This window comes from Cnephaeus nilssonii (assembly GCF_951640355.1).
Source record: "Cnephaeus nilssonii genome assembly, chromosome: 22".
Lineage (NCBI taxonomy): Eukaryota > Metazoa > Chordata > Mammalia > Chiroptera > Vespertilionidae > Cnephaeus > Cnephaeus nilssonii.
The window spans coordinates 15,417,802-15,444,718 of NC_137093.1; the positions used below are offsets into that span (position 1 = coordinate 15,417,802).

The 26,917-nt window shown below is 52.1% G+C and overlaps 2 protein-coding genes across 4 annotated transcripts in view; one reads left to right on the forward strand and one right to left on the reverse strand.

The window, feature by feature from the left end:
- Window positions 1-8,862, forward strand: part of VSIG10L2 (V-set and immunoglobulin domain containing 10 like 2) — a gene marked incomplete at both ends in the record, with an annotated part of 11,884 nt that extends 3,022 nt beyond the window's left edge. The window contains 11 exon segments of the mRNA XM_079762933.1: window positions 56-331; window positions 2,054-2,333; window positions 2,865-3,112; window positions 3,828-3,916; window positions 3,918-4,089; window positions 5,513-5,803; window positions 7,142-7,438; window positions 8,044-8,166; window positions 8,441-8,465; window positions 8,557-8,609; window positions 8,765-8,862. Coding sequence (XP_079619059.1) covers window positions 56-331; window positions 2,054-2,333; window positions 2,865-3,112; window positions 3,828-3,916; window positions 3,918-4,089; window positions 5,513-5,803; window positions 7,142-7,438; window positions 8,044-8,166; window positions 8,441-8,465; window positions 8,557-8,609; window positions 8,765-8,862 — 1,952 coding nt within the window.
- A 4,562-nt stretch (window positions 8,863-13,424) lies between these two features.
- Window positions 13,425-26,917, reverse strand: part of CDON (cell adhesion associated, oncogene regulated) — a 76,035-nt gene continuing 62,542 nt past the window's right edge. For all 3 annotated transcript variants that reach the window (XM_079763201.1, XM_079763199.1, XM_079763200.1), the window contains exons 15-20: window positions 26,353-26,475; window positions 22,374-22,595; window positions 20,022-20,302; window positions 17,084-17,163; window positions 14,404-14,678; window positions 13,425-13,807 (exon numbers count right to left, since the gene is read on the reverse strand). In XM_079763201.1, coding sequence (XP_079619327.1) covers window positions 13,644-13,807; window positions 14,404-14,678; window positions 17,084-17,163; window positions 20,022-20,302; window positions 22,374-22,595; window positions 26,353-26,475 — 1,145 coding nt within the window. In that variant the 3' untranslated portion in view covers window positions 13,425-13,643. The remainder of the gene's footprint in view (window positions 13,808-14,403; window positions 14,679-17,083; window positions 17,164-20,021; window positions 20,303-22,373; window positions 22,596-26,352; window positions 26,476-26,917) is intronic.

Below are 26,917 nucleotides of genomic sequence, written 5' to 3' on the forward strand. Positions count from 1 at the left end.
GCGGGCACGGCCTGGGTCTGCGATGACCAGCACAGAGCCTCTTCTTTCCTGGCAGTGCCTGTGTCGAAGCCTCAGGTGCGGCTGAGCGAGGCGTCCCCGGTGGAGGGGGCATCGGTGGTGGCCACGTGCACAGTGCGGGAGGGCACGGAGCCCGTGACCTTTGCCTGGAAGCACCAGGCACCCAGAGGCCGTGAGGAGGCCCCGGTGGGGGTCACGGAGCGAGGGCTCCTGCTGGACCCCGTCAACCGGACACACCTGGGCTGGTACGTGTGCAGCGCCCACAACGCCGTCAACCAGCTGAGCAGCGACGGGGTCTTCCTGGACGTCATCTGTGAGTGCGACGGGTGTGGGCGCAGGTGGGCAGGGCTGGCACCCAGCCACCCACTTCACTCGGCCCCCTGACACACTCAGGGGTGCCCCCAGGAGTGCCCCAGCCTCGGGGTACGGCCCCCACTGGTGCCAAATGCGGCTCCAGGACATGTGGGTTGTAACCTTGTCAAGGTCCTGGGCCCCTGTTCCCAGGAAAACGTGCGTAGATTCGCAGTCACAGTTTTACCCACAGTTCAGGGGCGGGCCAGAAAGCCTGCCTTTGGGTTAAGCCTGAAGGACTCTCAGGGACCACCCGGACCCGAGGAAACGGGGGGCCCTGTGGATAAAGAGGGCACAGGTGGGTCCCCAGAGGGACTTCTGAGAGCAAACGAGGGGTTAATTTCAGAACAAAGAACTCCAAAGCAGCCAGCGAGGAGGAAGTTGCCAACTATACAAAGCGGAGGGAAGACCAGGAGAGTTAGTTCAGAAGAGAGGAGAACCCAGACTGGGAATGAGCTTGAAAGGGATCAGAAGTTGGTGTGAAAGACGAGGGCTAGACGTCTAGAGCCGCGCTGTCTAGCGTGGTGGCCACGCGTGGCCCCGGGCACGCGAGATGTGGCCAAACCGAACAGATGGGCTTGGAGTGTACGATGCACACAGGATTGTGTCGCTAGTCTAAAGAAAGGATATTAAATATTTCATCAGTATTTTTTTATATTGATTGTACACTAAAGCAGTGGTCGGCAAACTCATTAGTCAACAGAGCCAAATATCAACAGCACAACGATTGAAATTTCTTTTGAGAGCCACATTTTTTAAACTTAAACTTCTTCTAACGCCACTTCTTCAAAATAGACTCGCCCAGGCCGTGGTATTTTGTGGAAGAGCCACACTCAAGGGGCCAAAGAGCCGCATGTGGCTCACGAGCCGCAGTTTGCCGACCACGACACTAAAGCGAGAATATTCGGCATGTATTTGGTTAAATGAAAAATACTAAAGTTATGAACACCTATTGATGTCTTCTGCGTGGTTGAGTTCGGGAACTTTTTCGCTTGAAGATCTGGCTACCGGGAATTGAAGCATCTGTTGGTCACGTGGCTACTGGACAGTGCTGGCCCGGAGGTTGTAAGGAGCAGGGACAGACGGGGTCTCGTCGGCCTTGTTGGAGGCAGCTTGTGGGAATTGTAGGCTGAGGACGGTGGAGGAGAGAGATGGACCGTTCTCGGGAACGATGCAGAGGCAGAATAGAAGCAGGAAGAGAGTTCCATCCTTGCCAGGGGTCGGGGAGAAAGGACACAGGAGAGAGGGGAAGGTAGAGACCCAACGAACTGGAAAGAGCCGGCTGCTGGGATCATGCCCCGGCCATTGCCCACCTGTTCTCTCCCCTCTCCAGTCCCTCAACGCCAGGCAACGTGAGAGGGCTGGGCGCCCTCTGCTGCCCACCCAACTCTGGCCTGTCCCCTACCTCAGCCCAGCCCACCAGGCTCACAGGGAAGCCTCCCGGAGTCCCAGGGAGTCCCCTCGGGCTCCCCCAGCCTGGGGCTCACTCCACAGACCCCCGTCTCCCACACTGGGCTGTGCCTGTGGCCCCTGGACTCTGGCTCCTTAGGGGCCTAGCACAGTGGTTGACACGGTTGGTGCGTAAGACGTGGTGGCTGCAGGGTGAGCAGGTGTGGCGGTGAGCACCTGAGCAGGTGCAGGAATGCAGGCTGGACAGGTGTGACAGCCTCCCCTGCCCCCCCAGACGGTCCGGACAAGCCAGTGATCACCGTGGAGCCGCTGGGCTTCACCGAGGAGGGTTTCTGGGCCAGTGAGAAGGAGGAAGTGACTCTGAGCTGCCTGGCTGCGTCCAACCCCCCCAGTCACTACGTGTGGCTCCGGGACCACACGCAGGTCCACACCGGGCCTACCTACACCATCGCCCGCGCCAGCCGCGCCCACACGGGCCTGTACACCTGCCTGGCCCACAACAGCCGCCTGGACACCCGCTCACAGACGGCCATCCAGCTCAGCATCTACTGTGAGTGTGTGCCCCCGCCCCCCACAACCCCGTGCTCCTGCAAACTGCAGACGCCCATGGGGAATGGGCAGATGCTGGGGGGAGGCAGGTCTGGGGGACCAACTGGAGTTGCAGAGCGGGGGGGGGGGAGGCTAACAAACCTTGGGAAGGGCAGGGAGAGGGACAGCCCCCCCCTCGGTCCCCACATGCAGACACCCCTTCCGAGTGGTGGTCCCATGGTCCCCGGACTGAGCTGCGGCACAGAGAGGGGCAGAGTGAGGACAGTGAGACATGTGCCAGGCCAGGATGGCAGTGGGGCAGGGGAGCACTTCCTGCTGGGACTTCCAAGGGAGCCCCCGGGGTTGCCCAGCCCCCAAGCCATGCCCCTTGACCTGAGAGCTCAGCCTTTTGCTCACCAGCCAGCCCCTCAGAGGGGTCGGTCTCCCCTGCTCACCCACTTCTCCCCACGTCACCTACCAGGACGCCTCTGGCCCCAGCAGCTGGCGCATGGGCAGTGTGGCCTGGTCCAGCCCCATCCGAGCCCACTTGTCCCCAGATCCCCCGAGGGGCAGCCCTCCTGTGCAGTGCTCCCCGCCCCCGGGGCTGTGACTTTGGTCTGCGCCTGGCCTGGGGGGCTGCCAGCTGCCCAGCTGCAGTGGGCAGGGCCCCAGGGAGCGGGCCCGGCCGCCCCCAGCAATGTCACCTGGAGCCACGCCGCCACCCAGCTGCCCAACGGCAGCGTCTTCACCTGCGCCGGCCAGCACCCCGCCCTGGCGCGGCCCGCCGCCTGCAGGACCGCGCTGTGTGAGTGGGCACAGAGCTAGCCGGGCTCTGACATCCCAGGCAGAGGAGAGGGGAGGGGAGGGTCAGGGGGGAGAGTGGAGGGGCCCTGGGCCTGTGTGGGGCTCCGACCACAAACTCTGAGACTTTCCACGCAACAGGGAGGTGGCAGCGCTCAGCCCAGACCCCACCTCCCAACTTCTCTCCACCCCGGCTGCTCTGAGGCCTCTCCTCCTCGTCTCAGGCTTGGGACCCCGTGACACCCTCCTAACTGTCTCCCAGCCTCCAGGGTCAGCAGGCTCTCCCCCACCCACCTCCAGTCCCCCTCTCCCCCTCCCGCCCCCCGACCTATGACCTCTACTGCTCCACTGCATGCTGCTCTTGAACTGTGCCTGGAACTTTCTCTCCAACTTGGAGACTCCTGTCCATCTACCAAAGACCGAGTTCAACGTCATCTTGTTCCCAAAGTCCTCCTCCCTGAAGCCGCAGTTAGCTGTCTCTCTACCTGCACCCCAGCACTCATCAGGCCGCACTGTACCTCTTTGCTAGCCTTTGTTCCCACTGTTTCTCTGGCACATGGTCAGCCTTCAACAAATAATAAGTGAAAAAATGAGTGAGTTGACTGAGTAAAGGGAGGCGTGGGCGAGTGAACCAATAATGGAGGAGGAAGGGACGGGCTGGGCCTGCTGGGTCCCCTTCCCCCTGGAGGGTCAGGCTGAGCCCTGTGTGCCCTCCTCAGGGGAACCCCTCCGGAGCCCTGCGTGCTGGACCGTGGCCACATCGGGGGAGCAGTTCATCGCGCTGAGCTGCGAGTGGGCTGGCGGGGAGCCCCCCCGCCCTGCTGAGCTGGCTGGATGGGCAGCAGCAGCCGCTGGGCAGCAGCAGCGCCTCGATCGCCGTCCACCTCCTGCCGGCCCGGGGCGACCTGGCTGGCAGGGCGTTCACCTGCCAGGGCACTCACCCGCTCAGGGTCCCCGGTCCCCACTGCCGGCTCCAGCTGGGTGAGTGGGGGGTAGGGACTGGGTGCTGGGACGGGGGTTGGGAGGCGAAGCCCTTTGGCATCGGGCCGAGGGGCTGGGATGCAAAGTAAGTCCAGAGACTGGTCAGGTCACCTCCCAGGGACTCAAGTATGTTTGATCCATAAACTCAGGGGGTTTAGTCTATGTGTGTGCTGACCAAGAAACATGTAATGTGAGCCATACATATACTTTTATTTATTTATTTTTGTTGTTAATCCTCACCTGAGGATATTTTTTCCCCACGGACTTTTAGAGAGAGTGGAAGGGAAGGAGGGAGGGAGGGAGAGAGAGAACCATTGATGTGAGAGAGACACATCAATTGGTTGCCTCCCACACCTGCCCCAACTGGGGGAGGGGAGCAAACCTGCAACCCAGGTGCGTGCCCTTGACCAGGAATCAAACCTGCACCCCTTTGGTGCGTGAGCCGACGCTATAACCATTTAGCAATACCAGCCAGGGCCATGTATATAATTTTAAATTTTCTAGTAGCCACATTTAAAAAAAAGCAAAAAGAAATAGGTGGAACATTTTATTCAACTCAATATCTATAATAATAAAAGGGTAATATGGTAATTAGACCGGACAGCCGGATGACCTTCCAGATGTCTGGAAGTCCGGACGTTCTTCCTGACAAAGCCGGGGCCTGAGGGAAGCAGGCCAGGGTCCCAGGTGCCTGCGGGTGGTCTGGGGAAAACTGACCAGGGTCCCGGGTACCTGCGGGTGGCCGGAGGAGGGAAGCAGGTGCTGGCAGCTGGGGTAAAGGAAGGCCTACTCTTGCATGAATTTTCGTACATCGGGCCTCTAATATATAATAATTCTCACAAAATGAGTTACATCTTAGTCCCCAAGGCGTGGTGACCAGCCTGCTTCAGGGGCTCTGAGAAATTCCTCAGCCCAAATATTTCCCTCGCTTCTTACTCAGTCTCGGGACTGGACACTCCATCAGAGGTTCCCGACACCTGACCTCTGGGTCGTTTGGAGTCCTCCCCTAAAAACCCAGCACCTGCTAGGGCCCAGCCCCGGGTGGGGCGGGAGGTGGCGGCCCCTGGGGGAAGGAGGCCCTGCACCAGGTGCGGAGAGGGAGGAGGTGGAGGCCCAGGTGCAGGAGGGGGGCCCCACCTGCAGGCGCAGAGCCTGGGGTTGGCAGGAGCGGGGCCTGGAGGAACACGGCTCTCACCACCTAGCTTTGGAGCAGGTGGCGATGGGACTCTGCTTAGAATTTCAGAGGAGACAGACTGGCCCAGGACAGCTTCTCTGTCACCTCCACGGCCCCCCTCCTCTCTCTCCCCTCCCCCCACCGCTGGCCAGCACCTAACCCAGAGTCACCCCACCCCTCCCCCTCGCCCCCCCCCCCCCCGCCCCCCGGGCACAGGGGACAGCTCCAGCTTGCTCTCTGTCCCCCCAGAAGCCCCGCAGCTGGCAGTGGCTCCGGCCCGGGTGTCAGTGCTGGAGGGGGAAGAGGCCTGGCTGCGGTGTGCCCTCCTGGGGGGCACACCCCCTGCCCACCTCCTCTGGCTGGGACCCCAGCGGCAGCTCCTGGAACCGGGCGATTCCGGATTCATGCTGCACCCCGAGGGCTCCCAGCTCCACCTTAGCATCCTCAGTGCAGACCCAGCTCGCCACAGGGGCACCTACCAGTGTGTGGCTCGCAACGCCGTGGGCAACAGCAGTGGCAGCATCCTGCTGGAGGTCCTCCGTGAGTGAGTGTGAGTGTGTGTGTGAGTGTGAGTGTGTGTGAGTGTGAGTGTGTGAGTGAGTGTGTGTGAGTGTGTGTGTGAGTGAGTGTGAGTGTGTGTGTGTGAGTGTGAGTGTGTGTGTGAGTGTGAGTGTGTGTGTTAGAGTGTGTGTGAGTGTGAGTGTGAGTGTGTGTGTGAGTGTGAGTGTGTATGTGTGTGTGTGAGTGTGTGTGTGAGTGTGTGTGTGAGTGTGTGTGTGAGTGTGTGTGTGAGTGTGTGTGTGTGAGTGTGAGTGTCTGTGAGTGTGAGTGTGAGTGTGTGAGTGTGAGTGTCTGTGTGTGTGTGTGTGAGTGTGTGAGTGTGTGTGTGTGTGAGTGTGTGTGAGTGTGTGTGTGTGTGAGTGTGTGTGTGTGTGTGTGAGTGTGTGAGTGTGTGTGAGTGTGAGTGTGTGTGTGTGAGTGTGTGTGTGTGAGTGAGTGTGTGTGTGAGTGTGTGTGAGTGTGTGTGTGTGAGTGTCTGTGTGTGTGTGTGTGAGTGTGAGAGTGTGTGTGAGTGTGTGTGAGTGTGTGTGTGTGAGTGTGTGTGAGTGTGTGTGTGTGAGTGTCTGTGTGTGTGTGTGTGTGAGTGTGAGTGTGTGTGAGAGTGTGTGTGAGAGTGTGTGTGAGTGAGTGTGTGTGAGTGTGAGTGTGTGTGAGAGTGTGTGTGAGAGTGTGTGTGTGTGTGTGAGTGTGTGTATGTGAGTGTGTGTGAGTGTGTGTGTGTGTGTGTGAGTGTGAGTGTGTGTGAGTGTGTGTGTGAGTGAGTGTGTGAGTGTGAGTGTGTGTGTGAGTGTGTGAGTGTGTGTGTAAGAGTGTGTGTGTGTGGGTGTGTGTGAGTGTGTGAGTGTGTGTGTGTGAGTGTGTGCGAGTGTGTGTGAGTGTGTGTGTGTGTTTGTGTGTAGGGGGTGCATTTGTGTGTCCAAGGAGGTGGAAAACCTCCAGCCCCATATGGCCCTAGAGGTGGAAAGGCCCTGGAATTCCTCCTCAGCATGTGGGCAGTTAGCTCCTGCAGGCAGACAGCTCCTCACAAACACGACCCTCCACGGCTACTGGCCGTGAGGCACGCGGGCTGAGTCATCCCCCTTTCCTCAGTTCACGGGTGAGGAAACAGGCCTGGAAATGGGAGTCAGGGCAGCACTGGCCCCTCAGAGAACTGAGCAAGCCTGCACGCCCAGGCCAGGCCTTTTCCAGCTCCGATGGAACTGGAGCAAATGGGGTTCACCAGCGCATGTGCACGTGGGCACGCATGAACACATACATACACACATGCACACGCGGTGGTGGTGCACATGCCTGCATGTGTCCCACCCTCGCCCCCAGGGTACCCAGCTCCCCCCAACGTCACCATCAGCCGCCTGACCTACGGGAGGCACCGCCGGGAGGTGCAGCTGCAGTGGGCGGTCGCGGGCCCCGGGAACCTGACCGGCTTCCTGGTGCAGCGCAGGGCGGGCGCCCCAGGCCCGGGAGCCGCGGCCTGGGAGACAGCGGCCGGCGACATCGAGCCGGAGAGCAGAGCCCGGCGGCTGGGGGGCTTGGACCCGGGGGTGCTCTACGCCTTCCGCATCCTGGCTCTGAACCACCGCACGGCGGGACACCCCTCTGAGGGGAAGATTCCAGGTGCTGGGCTAGCGCCCTGCGAGGCTCGCCTTGCCCCCCGAAAGCTGAGCCCTGCCCATCTCCCTCCTCACAGGGCACCCCGAGTCCATCCCTCTGCTCCCCTCCTGCTGGATCCCTCCCGCCCCATCTCTGTCCTCTCCCCGCCTTCCTCTCTCACCGCTGTCTTTCCCATCCCTCCCTGGGAGACCCGAGGTATGAGCCGAGGGGTAGGAGCCATAGCTCAGCTTGAATCAGAAGCAGGGAAGGGGAGACTGACTAAGGAGAGGCCCCCCTCTGTGCCTCAGTCTCATCTCGGGGGTGGGGCACACGGTGGGCTCCCCGCTTCCCATACTCTCTCCGCCTGGGAACTCTTCATGACACGGCAGCTGCCGAGATCACTGGCCCGCTGCCCCCTGTGCCAAACCCTGTGCCAAACCCCGGGACTTGGCTGGGGATCCAGCTCAGGAGCACGGGGCACACAGGCGCTCTGGGTCCAGCCACGCCCCTGATCACCCACGGGGCGGGGGTGGGGGGGGTGGGCAGGGGGAACTGGCACCTTGTAAGCCACTGCTCCAGGTTCAGCCATGGCTCTAACCTGCCCCCTGCACCCACTGCTCTCCCTCCAGCGGACCCGCCCTTCAGCGCCTACCCAGCTGTGCTGGGCGCAGCGGGCACAGGCGTGGTGGTGGCAACGGTGGCCTCGTTGCTGGTGTTCCAGTACGCTGCCCGGCACCCGGAGACCTTCCCCCGTGAGTGGGGAACTGAGGGGGGTGGTTGCTTGACCCCAGAAGGCAGCCAGGTCTCCATGACCCCAGGGAGCTGCAGGAGCCCCCTCCCCTCCGGGGGTAGGAAATCTGGGTTCTTCTGTGTGCGACATCTCCTCAATGTGAGATGCCAACCCCGGCCTCAGGCACGGGGGCGGGCACCCCCTCGGGCTCCTTGTCTTTGGAGGGGCCTCTGGGAGGAGGGCTCTCCTGCGCCCTGGGCTGTTGCTCACTGAGGGCCCCTCCCCCTTGTCTGCAGGCCTCCGGCCGCTGCTCGTTCCCACGTGAGTGCGGGGCTCGGGATTCCCTCTCGCCGGGAAGGAAGGCGGGGATGGTGTGGCTGTCACTAACCTCACTGCCCCACTTCGCCCTCAGGGAGCAGAGCCACCCACGCAGGGGCTCCGCGGAGGGCCCCGAGGTGCAGGCAGGTACGCGGCAGCTTATCCCAAAGGCGACTCATGTGAGGGGGGCCGGTCCCGGGTCTCATGTGTGATGCGCGATGCCTCTTGTCCTCTAAGGACCATCTGGGGGACCCTCCCCAACCCTCCCAGGCACCTTTCTGCCTGTTCACTCTGCTCCTCAGGCACTGGAACGCCACCCACCGCCCCAGGTTCAGATCCTGCGCAGGAGTCCACGGATGCGCCAGTGAACGTCACCATCACAGTGACCGCGACACCTTGAGGCCCAGGAGGAAGGTGGGGGGAGGGGGAGACAGGGAGGAGGGAGATCTTCACTGTCACACTTGGTCCTAAAAGCAAGGTGTCCCAACGCCCCCTCCCCACTTCACGCCCAGCCATACGCCCAGTGCAAGGCCAGCCCCGTGGCCGCCAAGGACTTGGCTAGAAGCTTAGTCCTGGCCCCGCGGTGAGACAGAGGCGGACACGCAGACACAGCTGGAGAGCAGGCCAGCGGGTGCCCTGAGCTGGCGGCTGCTCCGACAGCCCGGCCCCAGCAATCCCTAATAAACCTGCTGACCATCTCACCGGCGGGGGTCGCTCCACTGCACCTCCCACAGGGAAAGGCCGCCCCAGTGCAGGTGGGCCCGGTTCTCCCGCTGGGAGGAGGCCGGGAGATGGGGTGCAGGACGTGTAGGCACGAGCCCCCTTCATTCACCTGCAGCGACAGGGCCTTCTGGCTATTGACGCTCCATGCCTCCAAGTCCCTCCCCGAGGGCACACCAAGTCCCTCCCCGAGGGCACACCAAGTCCCTCCCCGAGGGCACACCAAGTCCCTCCCCGAGGGCACACCGTCACAGGACCAGCCTCAGAGCTGGTGGCAGAGCAGGGTCAGGGCTCTGTCCCCTCCCTGTGGGGGAGGAGCGGCTCCGGGCCTGGTGACAAAGGGACAGGACGCAGGGCCAGGCCCCGGGTGTGTGCCCACGAGGGGAGCACGGGCACGGCAGAGGCCGCTCCTGCCCCGGCCGGGCGCTGGCTGAGGGGCCCCGGCCTGTGCCGAAGTCCCTCTCCGCCAGCTGCCAGCTGCCTCACTGGCTCCCAGTGCGTGTGTCTGAAACACTGAGAATCACAACCCGATGCCTGTTCGGGGCTGGCCCTGCAGGGGCCTTGGAGAAGCCGCCAGGCCAGAGCCCTCTGCCAGGGGGAAGGCAAGGGGCGCCCGGAGGAGTGGGAACCGGACAGGAACTGAAGCTGCCTCGGGGGTTCTCACAGATTTGGGCTTTACTAGAAAAGGGGTGTCGGGTTCCCTCGGAGCCCTCAGGACGGGGCTCAGGTTTAGGGAAGCCTTAGCTAAATGTGGGGGACGGACAGAGCAGGGCCCCTCTCCATGCAAAGGACCCTGTTGGCTTTTGGGTCAGCAGCGCAGACAGATTCTGTAAGGCATAACCAGCTGCTGCTTCTAGCCCAGAGCTCACAGCACTGGGAGGAGGCACCATCCTCCCCTCCTCATGCCCCTCTCCCTCTCCACCCTGCCTCCCCTCCTCATGCCCCTCTCCCTCTCCACCCTGCCTCCCCTCCTCATGCCCCTCTCCCTCTCCACCCTGCCTCCCCTCCTCATGCCCCTCTCCCTCTCCACCCTGCTTCCCCTCCTCATGCCCCTCTCCACCCTGCCTCCCCTCCTCATGCCCCTCTCCCACTCTCCGCCCTGCCTCCCCTTCCTCATGCCCCTCTCCCACTCTCCGCCCTGCCTCCCCCTCCTCATGCCCCTCTCCCACTCTCCGCCCTGCCTTAGGAAGGAATATTGCATCCCCTAAGGGGCCTGCCTGCCTCCGCACAGCTTCGAGGCTCAGGTATTTTCCCAGCTTCCCCCACCCCCCAAAATGAACCCACATTTGTCCTAGATCCTGTTCCTTCAGAACAGAAGGGATGAACTCACTGGGCTCTTGGACGTGTGCACGGGGTGGTGGTTCCAGGGAGGGCAGGGTGGAGGTTGCAAACAATTTCAGAGTAAGAGTCCCCCCCCACCCCCACCCCTGCCGCACCCCAATCACAGCTACAGTGGCTTCATACACACAGGGAGCCGCTGAGGCCGCTGCACTGCGGTCTCCATGGAAGCAGCATTCTCTTTTAATATAAAATCATTCCACCGATAGAACCTGTCCAAGCTACAGCCTGTCAAATACGTACAATCTCAGACAGGCTGTTACAGCTTTTCAGGGAAACAGAACACACTTTCCAACATGATACAAAAGCATGCACCTCCGAGTCAGCGCGTTAGAGGACAGCAACGCAGGTGGGTCCCACGGTCACGTGAACGTCCCAGCAGTTACGCCGCTGGAAGGAGGTCTGGGACAGACACGGTCCGCTGTCCAGGACGCTCCGGCCTCCAGGCTCATTCAACAGAAACAAGAGGCGGGAGAAATGTTTGCAAAGACCACTTCACAAGGTTCAAAACCTTGCAGTTTAACTTACACCCCGTACACCACCAGCCTGTCACCTGTCACCAGACTACCCGTGCCTGATCGAGAAAAGGGGGGAAAGGAGAGCGTGACATGATGCAACAGAAATGGGGAAGTTTAATGCTAACACAAAGAATCGCAGAGTTCTAAGGCGAAAGGAACAGGAAGAGGCCTGAGCAACTACAGTGTCACTAAGCCAAGCGAAGATCAGATTCTGGTGGGGGACGGGGTGGTGGTGGTGGTGGGGGGGTGCGATCAGAGGGAGAGAGTGCACTCTGGGAGCTGGGCCCCACGGCCCCACGTGGGCAGAGGCAGCTTCCCTGGCTGCGGGCGCGGCGGCAGGGATCTCAGCAGGGCGGATGGGGCACGTGGACTGGACAGGGTCCGTGGATGAGGGAACCACAATGCTTTGGAACTCGGCGTGGAAAAGTGGAAGGAGCTCGGGTTACGGCTCCACCTCACCGGGCTCACGTGCGGGCGCTGCGGCTCACTGCGAGGCTTGTGGGCTTCAACACCTACTTTGTGGGTTTGCTGTGAGGGTGGTGAGACGGCGGTAATGAGCTCGAGCCCAGTGCCCGGTGCCCGGTGCCCGCAGATGTGGGTGCCACCTCCCGCCGTGGGCCATGTCCCTGGACTTCCTGGAGACATGACGCCAGGCAGGACTAGCTTTGGGGACTGCACGGGGCATGACAGTTCAGAACAGCTTGTGGGCAGGGAGAACTCAGAACTCCTAAACATAAAGGCTATTATATATATAGTATATTTATATTTATATATCTCAATATATAAAGGCATTTTTATAAATAAAATACAATAAAGGGATAACACTTAAAACAGCGTTACTAATCATATAAATAAGGCGTCCGCAAGGAGGCTGCCCTGAAGGTGAAGTCGTCTTCTCTCCCGGTGGGCAGGTCCCACGTTCCAACTCCAAAGCAGGTTAGGACCTGGGCCTGGGCTGACACCTGCTTCCTGGATCAGAACCACCACCTTCTAACAGCTGTGCCTCCGTCTCCCCAACTCCCTGCTGCAGCTCGACCGGCAGACACGGGGCAGGCTTCCGTGGTCGTGTCCTACGACGTGGTCCTTCGCTACCACAGACGTCGGGATGCAGCCCTCCCTCCAGAGCTAATTGCATCTTCCTAGACGGCACGGCCGTGGGCTCCGGGGCAGAGAGCTCGCTGCTGGGGCACCCTGACACCTGGCCGCGAAGTGCCGCGCCTTACACTTCCTCGGAGGAACTCTTGCAGAGTGACTCGGCTTCGACAGCACATTTCACCAAAGTTCTACTTATAAAACATATAAACGTGTGGGGGAATAGGATGCACTCGTATAGACAGTAGATTAGCATAGTATTCTAATCTGTTTCACTGTAACTTCGGGGAAACTTATTTCACCGAATGCTGGCACTGCTGGACTCTAAAGAGAATGATTCTGTTTCTTTCCCCGAAGGGACGCACACTCCCCAAAGGAGCGCTGATCCATTAAAGCTGGGCTCGAGCACCTGGGCACACAGGGTTCTGTGTGCTTTTAGGGGCGGAGAAGGGAAGCCCCCACCGGCAGCTGCAGGTGGACGCCCTGCCACTCGGGCAGCATAGCTGATGAGCCGCTCTGCTGACAAAGATTAGGTGCCAGTTTGCAACAGAAATGGGGAAGGTATGACACGATTCTGAAAAAAGCCAGGGAATTTCAAACCATACCCTCCTCACCCTCCACGTTAAGGCTTTCTAACAGCCGCACTGCCCAGGTGTGGCCAGGCGGGGAGTGAGAGGAGGACGATTCGGGTGGAGCGGCACCATGAGCACAATCTTACACTAACGGGAGCTGCTGCCAACGGGGCTCCTTGAAACCCACCCCTTTCTCCTTAAAATGTCAATCTTTCTCCTCAAGCCATCAATTTAAAGTCTCATTTTGTTCCTGCTCTTAGAAACACTTAACAAGTGGCCCCGGTGACCATTTTATAGACACATGCAAGTTTAAAGCCGGAGGGCTCGGCGGCATTCTTCTCTGCCTCGGCTGCCTTCTGCGGACGGACTGCCCTGCCACAGCCCCGCCAGGCCTCGGCCCTGTCCAGGACACTGTGTGATCAGGGCCCGGAAGACGGACGCAACTTGTGCCCACGTGCAGAGGCACCGGCTCAGCTGTCACTGTGTGCAGGCACTCTGGCAATCATGCGATGTGCTATTGTAAACAGCAGGTTACAACTGTGGTTGCTTCAGGATGTGTTCCGAAAGTCTGATTAGACAATATTGAAGGACAGCTTTCCACCTGAAAACTTCCGCCGGCCTGCAACGCCCTCTTAGGTGAGGCAGCCAATAGGCCGGGGCCTTGCAGGAGGCGCTCTGACGGGCACTGAGGTGCTTGGAAAACATGGAATGCTTTGAGATGATTGAACACTATGCAAAACTAGGTTGTTTCCTACTGAGGGGGGAGGGAAAATTTTCAGGCATAAATAATATAAAAGGGCACACATTTTAAGATACATTCATATGACATTACTGCTACAAAAATAAATAATGCTTTTTCTCTGATTTGAATTAATGTCCCTCACACAGTCCATTCCCAGGCCTGTTCTGTGCAGTGACTGGCTGGAGTCCTGGGCACATCCTCAGGTCTCCTGGGGCTGCTGAAGGACCCCAGCGGGGCTGTCTAAAGGAATGCCAGGAGGAGACCATGTTGTCTTTTCAGTACAGTCCTTTGAAGCAGGTGGCAAGATAAGAGGATTCCAACTTAAAATTGTGTTCTCTGTTTCTGAATGGACACAGCTGTCTCCTGAAAAACACAAAGATTGGGGAGCACCGTGAAATCATAAAGGTTGATTTTCACAAAGCAGTCTACACACATTACTTGGAGCAATAAAGAAAGAATAATGAGTGAAAGCAGAGCCCAGGTGTGCTTAGGTTTGAATGTGAGGGAGACAGAAGATATAAAAGGTTTAAAATAAAGTTGAGCTCTGACGAGCAGTCATACAGTTCACCTCAGGGTTAAAGCAAAACCCTTAAAAGCCCCAAAATAACCACTGTTAAGTAAAGGCTACAACTCCAGGATCAACTCAAACGAACCCAAGGGGCATGATCGCAAAAGGCATTCTTCGAGCAAGTCTACCGTCCAGGTGCAAACGGAATCAAAGCCTATTTGGGTTTCTTTTCCAAGATGTAATGGGATTGACAGCCTGAGCTGAAGGAGGTGAATAATCACAAAGTTTCAAAATCTACCTAGTCAACTTTTCTTGAAGTATCCAACACCCCACCCAGTCTTTTAAGAAAGATGAGAGTGATCACAGAGAGGACACGTCTGCGCCACCTTCCCGTATCCGTAGCTACATGAAGACGACCTAGAAGCTAAGGTTGGATGATGCCTCTCTGTACCTCTGTTGCATCCCGCTGCATCCTCTGTGGAATCAGAGGTGACCTCACTCCTGCTGTCCTGACAGCACGTATGTGGAGCAGGTCTTGCTGCCACGTCGTCCCCGATGCTCTCTCCAGGTGACGGGCCACAGTCGGGGGGTGTGGAAGCCTGACATGCAGGCATCTTCGTGTGACCGAGGGGCTTCATTTCCAAACCATCCTGAGGACAAGGCGCCACCACTGGGACCACAGAGAGGGGGCTGCTGCTGAAGGTGCCGTTCGTTTTGGTGAAACACCTACAAGGTATAAACCAAAAGGAACAATTTTGTCTGGAGGAAGCAACAATTAAAATACATCGATTTTGAAATAGCATGTGTATCACAGAGTCTTAAGAGACTGGTGCTTAAAAATAACTAAAGTCTTCACTATGATCTGATACATCAAAAACTCAGAAATAACAGTTAAAGTGGAATACAACAGGAGAATACATCAAGAGGCAAACAAAGCACTTAGGAATGGAACCTCAATGGTGACCTACTCCCACATGCCTCCTGGGACTCAGTTCACTGTCAGAAGTTATTTCCTAATTCATAACTGGCTCCTGAACACAGCACACGGCAGGAGAAGGCCATTAGCCACTGGAAGAAATGGGGGGGGGGGTAGAGACTTAAAGCTAAGAAACTGGTGTCCACATAAGAGAAATGACCTTATGCAAACCAAGGAAAACATACTTCTTTGATGTCCGGTAACAGGTTCCCTCTCACCCTTGGAAGAAATACTACTGAGTCAAAGCCTATAAGGATTAAGATATTCAAAAACTAGATTTTGTTTCTTTTTCAAATCTTTTCTTTGCAGAATTCACTTCAATTCTGCCATACTTTTATTCCCGGTCTTCATCTAAGATGTGTGTTTTGTTTTTCTTTCCATTCTTCAGACCGCATAATTTCTATTGATCTTCTAGTTCATGACTCTTCCTTCTGTTGTTTCTAATCTGATGACAAGCCCATTCCAGTTATTGTAGTTTCCTGCTTTGCAATTTCCATTTGGCCTTCTTTTTTACAGTTTCTATTGCACAGACAAAAATTCCCCATATGTGAATTCATGTGTGTACATCTTCCTTTAAATCCTTGAACGCATTTTTGACAGCTGCTTTAAAGTCACTGTCTGCTTATTGTAACATCGGAGTTATCTCAGGATCTGTTTCTGTTGACATAAAATAATGAAGACTCGGCCATGTGTAGCTTGTACTTTTTCCCCAGATGGGATATATACGTTTTTCCAAGCTGATCTTTACTTGGCTACTTCCTGCCCATTTCTAATCTCTCTAGGACCCTTAATTTCTTGTTCCTTCCTGATGGGACCTCTCAGTTCATTCATCTGCGAATTTCATCAGTGTCCTCTCTACTCTTTACCAATTATCAAGACTGATGGTAAGCAGACCAGATTTAATGTCAATTCCTTCCCATTAAACTCGCCAAACAGCTGACAAACCCCATTTGATTACATATCCGGAACTGCACTGATGCCTTTGGAATTGAGGAGAGGAGAGAAGAAAGGTGGACTGGATCCTGGAAAAGCTTATTAGGCATGCTATTAGTCATCAGGTGAGCTATTTGCTATATATTACTCTGAACACAGAAAAGGGTTCCAATGAACGGAACACAGTGAGGCAGTCATTCACAATGTGCCACAAGCCCCAGAATCAAATTCAACTCCCCAGATTGCTCCAGTGCACATCCCCTCTTACCGGTTCTGCAAGCTTCACGTCAACACTCCAGTTTAGGCAGTAAGGGCAAAGTTTCCTAAGTTTATTACTCAAACAGAGGGATGACAAAGGGTCTGTGGGTGACAATGACTTTTTCTTACAAGTCCGCTCCAAGAATGCATTGAGGTGTAACCCTGAGAAGGCAGGGAAGGAAGAGTATAGAGGGGCCGGGTACAGAGCAGGAGATTCCACATGGAAAAGGCCCGCAGCCAGACCTCTCCAGGTCTTGGGAGAGCTGCCCGGGTAACGTGAGTGTGAGGAGGCCTGACAGGCGTCTGGAAGGATGATTCCCACAGGTACGCCGAGGGGTAAGCAGTCTCTCTCCCTCTCCTACCGCGATTCCCAGCTCAGTGACGGCACCGCCACCTGGCACCATCCCTGACACCTCCTTCTCAGCCTGCCTCATCGAGCAATTACTCATGTCTTTGTTCTTTCTAATCCTCAGCCGAGGATATGTTTTCTTATTGATTTTTTTTTTTTTAGAGAGAAGGAGGGAGAGAGATAAAGAGAAACACCAATTTCAGTAATATAACTACGAAAAAGCATTACTATACACATAGTGGTTTTCCCTAATAATCAAGCCTGCTCTCATCATAACATAGAATAGAAACATCCCATAACACAGAGTTGAAAATAACAGGTGAGAAAAGATAAAGTCTGTACAAAGAGAATGACTCTAATTTAAAGACTTCAAAAACCTTAAACCTTTTAATACCTTAGAAACGAAGTCTTTAATATTGTCAGTATTGCTAAAGAAACCAAAGCACAGAAAGATAAAAACTGTAAAGCAGGGGCAAAAAAAAATTATAACAGCCTCCCTTATTCAGAGTTTTATATCTTAGGTAAAATTTGAAGAACTTGTTTGCTAAAGGGAAAAAAAATAAAAGGAGTCATACACCCACTCACAACAACCTGTGCAAATACGTATCAACATACCTATTGTTATTCCAGCAATTTCGACAGGTGATGCACTCCACCGGCTCGGTCTGAGGTACGGCTGTGTACACTCCGCCCCCCTGGTCAGGACGAAGCACAGGGAAAAGACAAGAAGGAAGAGGGCTGAAGCGGCCATAGACCACTAACCCCATACTCACAAATACAAAAGCCAAGCCAGCAACGCATGGAGGCACGGTCCATTTCAACCAACTCCCTGAGCAGGGCTATGCTTACCTCTGCTCACCTATATTCACAAAGGAGTTCTGCACAATATTAAAACGACTCCACAAACTTAGCTGCCATGTTTCCCATGTATTTTTGTACTGGAAGGAGGCAAATAAACGGGGAAGGTTAGTCACTTCCCCTCAGGGTTTCGAACCTAATGAGCCCACAACGCACTGTACATTCTACCCTCCGAGTCATTTTCACCTCCCGCAGCCGTGGCAGAGCTGCACGTGACGCCAGCTGGAGAAGCAGGGGGAAACGCCTGGGTGATGTCATAAGATAACCCATCCTCATTTTCCTGTAATTATGTCGAGTGGGTCTGTTCACTTGACTACACTACGGTTTCGAACATGTTATGTTTTTCCAGATGGAGCAGAGTCTCAGCCAGCAATGACTTGGAGGGGACTATTAATATTCTGATGTTGCTTTTGGCCAAAACTGCCCAGCAATTAAGAAAAATGCCCAGATTAACACATACCTCATTGTCAAATGTTCACTTGACATGTACAATGGCAAGAGTTCCTAAAAACGGAGTTAAGAACTGAAGCAGCCTCGCGGTCAGAGTCAGAAATCTGCTTGCCGAGGAGCCACAGCAGAGGGGAATGTGATAAGGGTGGGCGAGGCCGTCACGGCACCCAGGCTCGGAGCAGGCCTTCAAGGTTAGGAAAAGTTCAGGCAATTGTTTTTCCCAGAATACTTTCCATTTCCACTCAGCTCATACCAGCAGCCAGAATCCGAGCAAACCAAAAACACTGAAAATTTCTCTCAACATTCTTCATCCAACTAGCAACAGGAACTTTTAAGAAAACATTGAGAATATTCCTAGGCCATATTCAGCCCCCGGGGTTAAACTTAAAAGCTTCAGACAATCAAGTCAGCGATCTACAGGGTAAGGTACTTCTTTGAGTCACTAACCATGTTAAAGTGAATTAATTATTTTATGATGACCATCATTTTTTAAATTTCCAGACTTCCTCCCACCCAGAAGAGCAGAATAAGAAAACAAATGAGTTAAAATCACAGGTGATAACCTCTACAATTTTACACCTAATGGGGCGACTATTATTTAAATAGCAATTCATTGTTCAAAAAAACCAAAGGACTATATTCAAATACTAAGAAAACATCAGACTTATTTTTCCTCCTATGGAAACAGCATGTGCTGTTTCAGACTTCCATGTTCTCTCCTTGGGTTTCTTGGACAATGTTCATAGTTTGGATTAGGAATGGTGACAAAAAAAGTTTAGGGAGTCTGAATATAGGCCATGTCTTTCCACACGAAATAATGAGATCATTATTCTCTTTTGGTAATGAGATGCAGTAAAGCAAATAAAGTATTTTTTCTACAACATACTAAAGCTAGGTCACATGACAGCCATGAGATTTCTAGCTTTAAGATATAAATATATGCCATCGCTTTATCCTCCAAATATTGAATAAATCTTTATGAAAGTCGACGATAAAAAAAATTTCTTCAAATTTAGCACATTGTGGGTTACAGCAAACTTATCTATAATCAGAACAGTGACAAAAGCTTAAATGTGATAAACTAAAATTATCTATTTGGTTGAAAAATAATATGGATGCGTATCCAAACCATGTAATAAGTCAACTGTCCTGGTGCAGGGACCCTCTGTAACCAAAATACATCTAAGACAGTCTACTCATTCTGTTCCCATTTCAAAAAGGAAATCGTATCAGCTAGTTATTCCTGAGTTACAGTGGTTTTAAAGCTTTATCCCCTCTTGTGGCTCAGAATATTAACCCTGTAAAATGTAGGTATCAAGACTCCCACACATTGGGCAAGAGCAACTAAAAATCACCATGTGTTAGAAGTCGGTCTGGTGGCCTGTAGACATGTTCCGCGTGGCCATGCAATGACTTCAAAAACTGGAATGAGTTCCCAACATGTAAAAAGTCTGGCAATCATGCCCAACTGATGGGGCTCAGGGGTTGAGCATCGACCCATGAACCAAGAGTTCACAGTTCGATTCCCCGTCAGGGCACGTGCACGGGTTGCAGCTCAATCCTCTGTAAGGAGCATGCAAGAGGCAGTTGATCAATGGTTCTCTTTAATCACTGATGTTTCTGTCTCTCTCTCCCTCTCCCCTCCTCTCTCAGAAATCAATAAAAACATAAAATAAAATAAAACCTGGCAATTTCACCTGGATTTACAGGTGTTCTGAAAAAGCAGGAAATCTGGCCACACTGGGTCCTGCATGCCAAGAGGAGCGGAGCTGCAGTGCCCTCTAAGGCAGTGCGTGTGCTGTGCCTTTGCTGGTGCCCACAGCGCCTGCCCCACCCTGAACTTGCTTCACTCAGTGTCATGATCGGCCAGACTCCTCCAGGGACAGGATTTCTCAGACTTTGCTTTGAGTCAAATTTAAAGGACCTGGACCAGCCTTCACGCAATGGTTTTTCCATTTCAGCTCAAGAATAACTTCCATTTGTTTGCTACATGTTCTACCTCCAGTGCAAAATCATTTAAAAATATAAACCAAACTGGTGAATATATCTAGTACCGGATAATAGAAATCTTACAAAGATTACGCTGGATCGAGGGGTTGCCAGGGGTTACCAGTTCCATTCCAGGGAACCAAACCAGTGAGATTCCCACAGTGAAAAGAACCAGCATGCCCACCCTGCTCGTGTCCCTGGGCCTGGGGGGCTGGGAGGGCACAGGGACAGTGTCATTTATAACTGGGTCTCTTACATTCACTAGATGACGAGGATGTTCAAAGTCCACACGTGGCCTGGTCAGAGAGCTCGTGTGCCCAGGGTAACGCCCTCCGTTTAAGCTCCCGTTCACGAGCCCACGGATCCCGTTAGGGACCTTGTGGTGAAGATGGGAGCAGCCGTTGCTGAGACCCCCGCTGCTCAGGAAGCTCCCGTGCACATTTCCATTTATCCGGTTGGTGCCGGGCAGGGTGGTGTATTCCACCATCTGCCCATTGATGTCCGAGCCTTGGTACAGATATCCTGGTGGGTCATATTCTGTCAAGAAAGAAGAAAAAAAAGATACTGAAAAGGATGATCTTCTTGCTTAGGAAGCTTTATTAACAAAACCATTAAGAAACTGCAAACACGCTAAAACACTCCGCAAGTGCTCAGGGAAAGCCTGCTTGTGAGCTGTGCTTTAGTGAGGTCATTGCTGCCGCTCCCTTTACCGCGTGGAAGTATCTAGAACTTTGAGTTAATTACGACTCTGTTAATGAGGAGAGAAATTAACCAGGGAGCAATTACTCAAAAGAATAAAATAAGGAAGGAAGGAAGGAAGGAAGGAAGGAAGGAAGGAAGGAAGGAAGGAAGGAAGGAAGGAAGGAAGGGAGGGAGGAAGGAAGGAGAAAAAGAAGACAAAAAGGAGAATTACTAAACTGTGCAGGCTGAAACTATCCCAGTGCTGGCAACACTAAGTGTTTCAAGTGCCCTATACTTTAAAGTACAGAAAGAAATTGTATAAAACAACAGAAGGCTAACTATAGGCAGGATATTTCAAATAGCAGTAAATAACATTTTTAACAAAAAGGATGGAGTTGTGTATGTATTTACTAACCGTCCATATAGTTCCTTGGTTATTTTAGGCGCTTTGGAAATTGTGGGGTATTAAAGGCAAAAGGCTAATTATCCCATTTTCTTATATTAAAACCCTGTAACAATGGCCTCAAAATTCTGATTCCAGCGGCACACCTGCCAGGTTCATTTAGAGAAAGTAAAATAGCCCTTAGAAAGCACAGCGCCTGCCCTGAGCAGGGTTTGCTGTCAGAGTTCTGCTAACGCTTCAGCCGTGTGAGAGTGCCCGGCTGGGGGAGGTCCCCCCGCATCTCGCTGAGCTCGCAAAGGTGTGTGGTGAGAGTCTGCCCACTTCTCTTCCCCAGGAAGCGCTAAGCTGAGGGGCAGAGACCACGCTTCCTCCATTTACCTCTATCACCACTGCCTACCAGTGCCAGGCGCACAGAAGACAGTCGGTGACGACCTCTTGAATGAATGACTGCATCAACATTACTATTTAAATGTCCATCTTTAAACGTTATCAAGTCACAAAAAAATGACTTTAACCAGATTAGTCCTTCCAGGCAACCAAATCATGACTTTCCGTTTAGTAATTCAGCACAACCTCAGCAATGAAAGTCAATGATATTAAAACCATTTAGAAAAAGACCCAATGAAACGATCTCCAAGCCTTTCAGTCTGGCTCCATCGTCACCACCACCTCCCCCCGGGCTACCTCCTGGAAGGCACCACGTCAATAAATCCCTTTTCCCCCCGAGCTGTCAACTACAAGGGACAGTATGTGGGAAGTGGCTGACAGAAGCCAGAAGTGCCTGTCACTGCTGGTGTCCTCCTTCGCTTTCCTTTCATTCTCTCACTCTTGGGCCAAAGGGGAAACTAAAAAACTTCCTCCCACCAAAGGTGAAGTCTCTGATGACCCCGCACAGCTGGGAGAACAGGACCGGTAGGAAGAGAACCGGGGGAAGAAAAGGGAAGAGAGTTCTAGATTATGTGTTTTCATACAGTGCCATCCCTGACCTAGCTTAAGCACACCTTCTACCAGATGCATTTAGGGGAGGGGATGCACTTGAGGAGTTTTGGTACATCGGGTACCAAAACAGGACCATGTTATCTTAAATGGTGTCATTCAGGGACAGTTACTTAGAGAAGTCTTCACTCCCTTCCTTCCCATCATGCCTCTTCCCTCCCCTGTTGACAAGGTGTGTACAGTCTGGAGGCGCTCCTGCAGCCACCACAGAGCTCCTGCTTCAAGCACTCGTCCCCTCTGCTGGCCTGACAAAGCCAGTGTCTCCCAGCGCGGAGTCAGCTCAGCTCTTTGCTTAGAGCCCGGCTTAGCTTTGGCTTTGCTGTTTATCTCTACCGGGCAATTTAATCTGATGCTCCACTTACTCTGTTGACAACTAACAGTTTTAAAGTCACCTCTGACTGAAGAGGAGCGAGTGGATTTTATGCCACGACGCGAATACACAGAACTGTGAGAAGTCGGTATGTATTCTGACAATATTTCCCCCCATCTCCTTCAAACCAAGAGAAGAAACTTCCGGGAAGGCCTTACTCTGCGTGGTGTTCTGCTGGCGGTTCTTCCACAGGCACATGGCGATGAAGACCATGAGGATGAGGACCATGACGCCCAGCACACAGCCCACCACCAGGTACAGCATGTCGCTGCTCCTGGCGGGGCTGGCGGCAGGCCCCACGTTGCCTCCGCCTCCTAAGGAGCTGGGAGGGGTGCTCAGGTCTCTGCCAGGATCCTCTGAAGCTCCGGGAACACGTTTCACTGGTTGAGATAGAAGGAAAACATGATGTCAGGGTGAATACAGACGACACGGTTTACTCGCTGCAGGAGGTCTGGCTAGGAACTTAGCCAGTCTGTTTACACTTGTTACTGAGATGATCTGACCACCAATGAGTTAGTTACAAAGAGGACTCAAAAGTTTCAAGAATCTGGTGTGCCGAAGATTTAGTCCACACATTCTAGAGAAAACAGACATCAGAAAAACATACACGCTTGGTCTAACCCAAATTCCTGATTCTCTGCCCAATTTACACTTTTAGAAGACTCCCCAAGAGTTGAAATAAAAGTATTTCAACTATGGATGGGATAAAAACTCCTTTCTATCGGGTAGACTTTGAGCTGAATTATATATTTTATGCCTCTGCCATGTGATGAGTATTAGAAGATATGACTTTGGACTACAAGAACAATTACATACAATCCCAAAAAACCTCACACTAAATATAAAGCATTCCAACACCAAAAACGTTCGGCGTTCACGTCAGTACAGTACTTTTACCTAGTTCACCGGTATAACCGTGAGAACGAAAAAGCTAACCACAGGTGGGACTCAAACCCCACTTTTCTCTGTCCCCAAACAACATGCTTTTAATGCCTTAAAGGTCGTGGAAAGGCAGTGTGGGCTCAGTGGCTGGCAGTCTGGCCCGGAGCAGACTGGCTAGGTCTAGATCCCGTCCACCACTTGTCCTCAGCTGTCTGGCTTAAACCTCCACGAACCAGCTCCTTGCACGTGGAAAAAGGGGATAATAAGAACAGCTCCTTCACAAGGTGGTAATGAAGAGGGAACGAGTCAACCCACATAAAGCACTTAGAGCCTTACACGTGGCACATGGTGTTCAATTCTGTTATGATTCTTACTTAAGACACTCACTCTATGTCATGTTAGGCTACCTACTGGCTGGCTCATATGAGCAGAGTGGTCTTTTAAAAAATCAATTTCACATTATATCGGAGTTCAATATTCTAGCAACGTTAACAGACAGAACAGAGCGGGGGACGGTAAAGGAGAGGCCACCTTGCAAAGGGGAGAGCTCTCCATTGCCAGAGCTAGCTGAATGCTTGGCAGAGACTCGAAAGGAAAATGGTATGTTGGCTTAAACAATTCTCCGGTCCCTGCCAATTCTAAAGAAAACAAACAAGGTTCGGAGGCAGAATGGATGTTACAGAGTCTACAATAAAGATCAGGATTACTCATAGTGAAGTCCTTCCGGTTTATTCACTCTTTATTTACCCTTAACTTATTCATAATTCTACCAAGCTTGATGATCTGGTTGCCAACCTCGTGTTAAAGTTAAATCCTGCCAGTCTGTGATCTCTGAGGGTGGGGAATGGGGGCCTTCAAGCACCTGTCATTCCTGAAAACCTTCCTGAATTACTGAGGATAAGACGGTAAGTGTTCAGAAGAACTTGGAGTCATTTCTTTATAAGGTGCATTTGCATAGAACATGGTCTATTTAAACAGGTGAGGAACTGTAATACATTGTAGAAAGTCACTCAACACGAACAGTTAACATTTTAAAGACGTTTTTTTCAGCCCAGCCAGAGGGACTCGGTTGGTTGAAGTGCCATCCTGTGCACCAAAAGGCTGCCCGGTCAGGGCACATAAATGGTTTGCGGGTTTGATTCCCGGTCAGGGCGCATGCAGAAGGCAACCAATCGATCTCTCTCTCTCAACATGTACTTAGGTGAGGATTAAAAAACAGCAACTTCACTTTAAAAAGAAGTTCTTTCATTTTTCACTGATCTGAAGTCTGTAGGGAGGACCTTTTACTCCCCAGTGAAGTCAATTAGTGAGAGATGCTATTGCAGACACAGCTCTACTATAAGACTATTTAAACAGCAGTTATTACATTGCTGGCTATGTATTATGTTTTGTGTGGCTATATTCTTAAATGTCTTGGGGACAGAAATGATAAATTTCTTTAAAAAATACATTTTATTGATTCTTGACAGAGAGGAAGGGAGAGGGATAGTTTTTTAAAAAACATATTTTATTGATTTTTTACATAGAGGAAGGGAGAGGGATAGAGAGTTAGAAACATCGATGAGAGAGAAACATCCATCAGCTGCCTCCTGCACACCTCCTACCGGGGATGTGCCCGCAACCAAGGTACATGCCCTTCACCGGAATCGAACCTGGGACCCTTCAGTCCGCAGGCCGATGCTCTATCCACTGAGCCAAACCAGTTAGGGCAATAAATTTCATTTTTATGTAACTTTCCTCTGAGTGTTACAGCATTCTAGAGGTGGAGAAGAAGTGCCCATGAACACATCAGAGGGCCTGATACAAGAAGGCACTTAAATATGTGCTAACCAAATAAAATTCAAGGTAAATCTAAAGGTCTATGTATGTATATGTTTAAATGTTGATTCAATATATGGGTTTTACAGCAGAAAGACACAGGATTTAGAATTAAAAGATGGAACTAAGTCAATCTTTTTGACCCCTTTTATTATCTTCATTTAAACTGGGATAATAACATCACCTGTAGCAGATGCTAAAGGCTGCCTAGCCGCCTTCTCCCATGCAGGCGGGCCCCCAACTCTGCTTAGGTGCCCACTCACCACCAGAGAACTCTGGAGTAGGTCCTGATCCATCATCCACCCCAGGAATGACAGAGGCATGTGACTGAGTTCTGGCCAATGAGACATGAAGGAGAAGGATCAACTAGAGGATTCTGGGAAGTTTTCCCTGGTTCTTAAAAATAGCACAAAGCCCTAGCTGGTTTGGCTCAGTGGATAGAGTGTCGGCCTGTGAACTGAAGGGTCCTGGGTTCGATTCTGGTCAAGGGCACATGCCCAGGTTCTGGGCTCGATCCCCAGTAGGGGGCATGCAGAAGGCAGCCTATCAATGATTCTCTCTCATTAATGTTTCTATTTCTCTCTCCCTCTCCCTTCCTCTCTGAAATCAATAAAAATACATTTAAAAAAATAAAAATAGCACAAAGATGCCAGGAGGGGTGGCTCAGTTGGTTGAGCGTCGTCCGGCACACCAAAAAGGTTTCGGGTTTTATTCTGGTCAGGGAGCATACCTAGGTTGTGGGTTTGATCCTCAATTGGGGCATGTATGGGAGGCAACCCATTGATGTTTCTCTCTCTCTAAAATCAATGGAAAATATCCTTGGGTGAGGATTGGAAAAAAAAAATAGACAAGGAAAATGTTTCTTTTTCTGTCAGATTGCGACTGAACAAAGTGCTTTTGATCTATAAATATCCACATTAGCTGTTTCTATTATAGCTTCCTTTTTAAAAGATGGTAATATTTCAGTTAATCGAGGTATGTAGGCATATTGAGGATTTCAATTTAGAATTAGTGACTGCTAATTCTGAACTTAACTACTATACTTAATTAGTAAGTACTGTTATGAACATCTGTCATCCCAGAAACTACTTTAAACATATGTTGCACTTAACCTTTAAATTCTTATACGTTCTGTTTAGTATTTTAATTCTCACAGCAATCAGTAATAGTCAGCAAATCTTTCTGTTCTCTTGATGGAGAAAAAGAGAAAAGAAGTGGCTTAGAGTGACAGAGAAATTAATAAATGTGATTGATACTGATGTAAATTATTTTTTAGACAAGTGCTCTAGCCAACATAGTATACCTTCTGTTTGGACAGTCTAACTGTATGCACCTAGAAAAAGGTCCGAAGCAGAAGTTTCCTTAGGTAAACATCTCAATAGTCAGAAGGAATAATCCAGAGTTTGGAAAGAGCACACATCCTCACCCCTCCCTTACCTTTAGTCTCGCAGATCATCACATTACTAAACTCGCTCTCTCCTCCTTCGTTGAAGCACTGCATCTTAATATCATAGGAGGTTTCTGGCTGCAAATGCCCAATCGTGTGCCATTGCTTTGAGCCTAGAAAGAAAGATAAGAGGTAAGCTTTCCATGTCATACAACCTCAGTGATACTGTCAACATAATTACTTAATAATTTCAAAATGAGGTGGGAGCAGCATCCATTCCCATATAGTCAGTCTGTACAATAAAAAGGTACGTGATATAAGTATTTTGGTAATATACCACAAATAAGTTGTATTTCTATTCCATGGCATGGAAAAAATGATAAAGAGATAAACAGAATTAAAGATAGACCTGTGTGCTGGCGGTAATACTTCGTTTCATTACAAATAATTACTGGCGGGTCTTTGTAAAATGCATGTTAATTTCACACACACGTGGAAAACACCCTCAGCCCTTTGATCCTCCTGTTCAGCCCAGCAAGTCAATCCACTCTGCCCACCCGTCAGGGAGCAACACTACATGTGAGATCAGCAAGTGGTGCCTTTCCCAGAACAAGT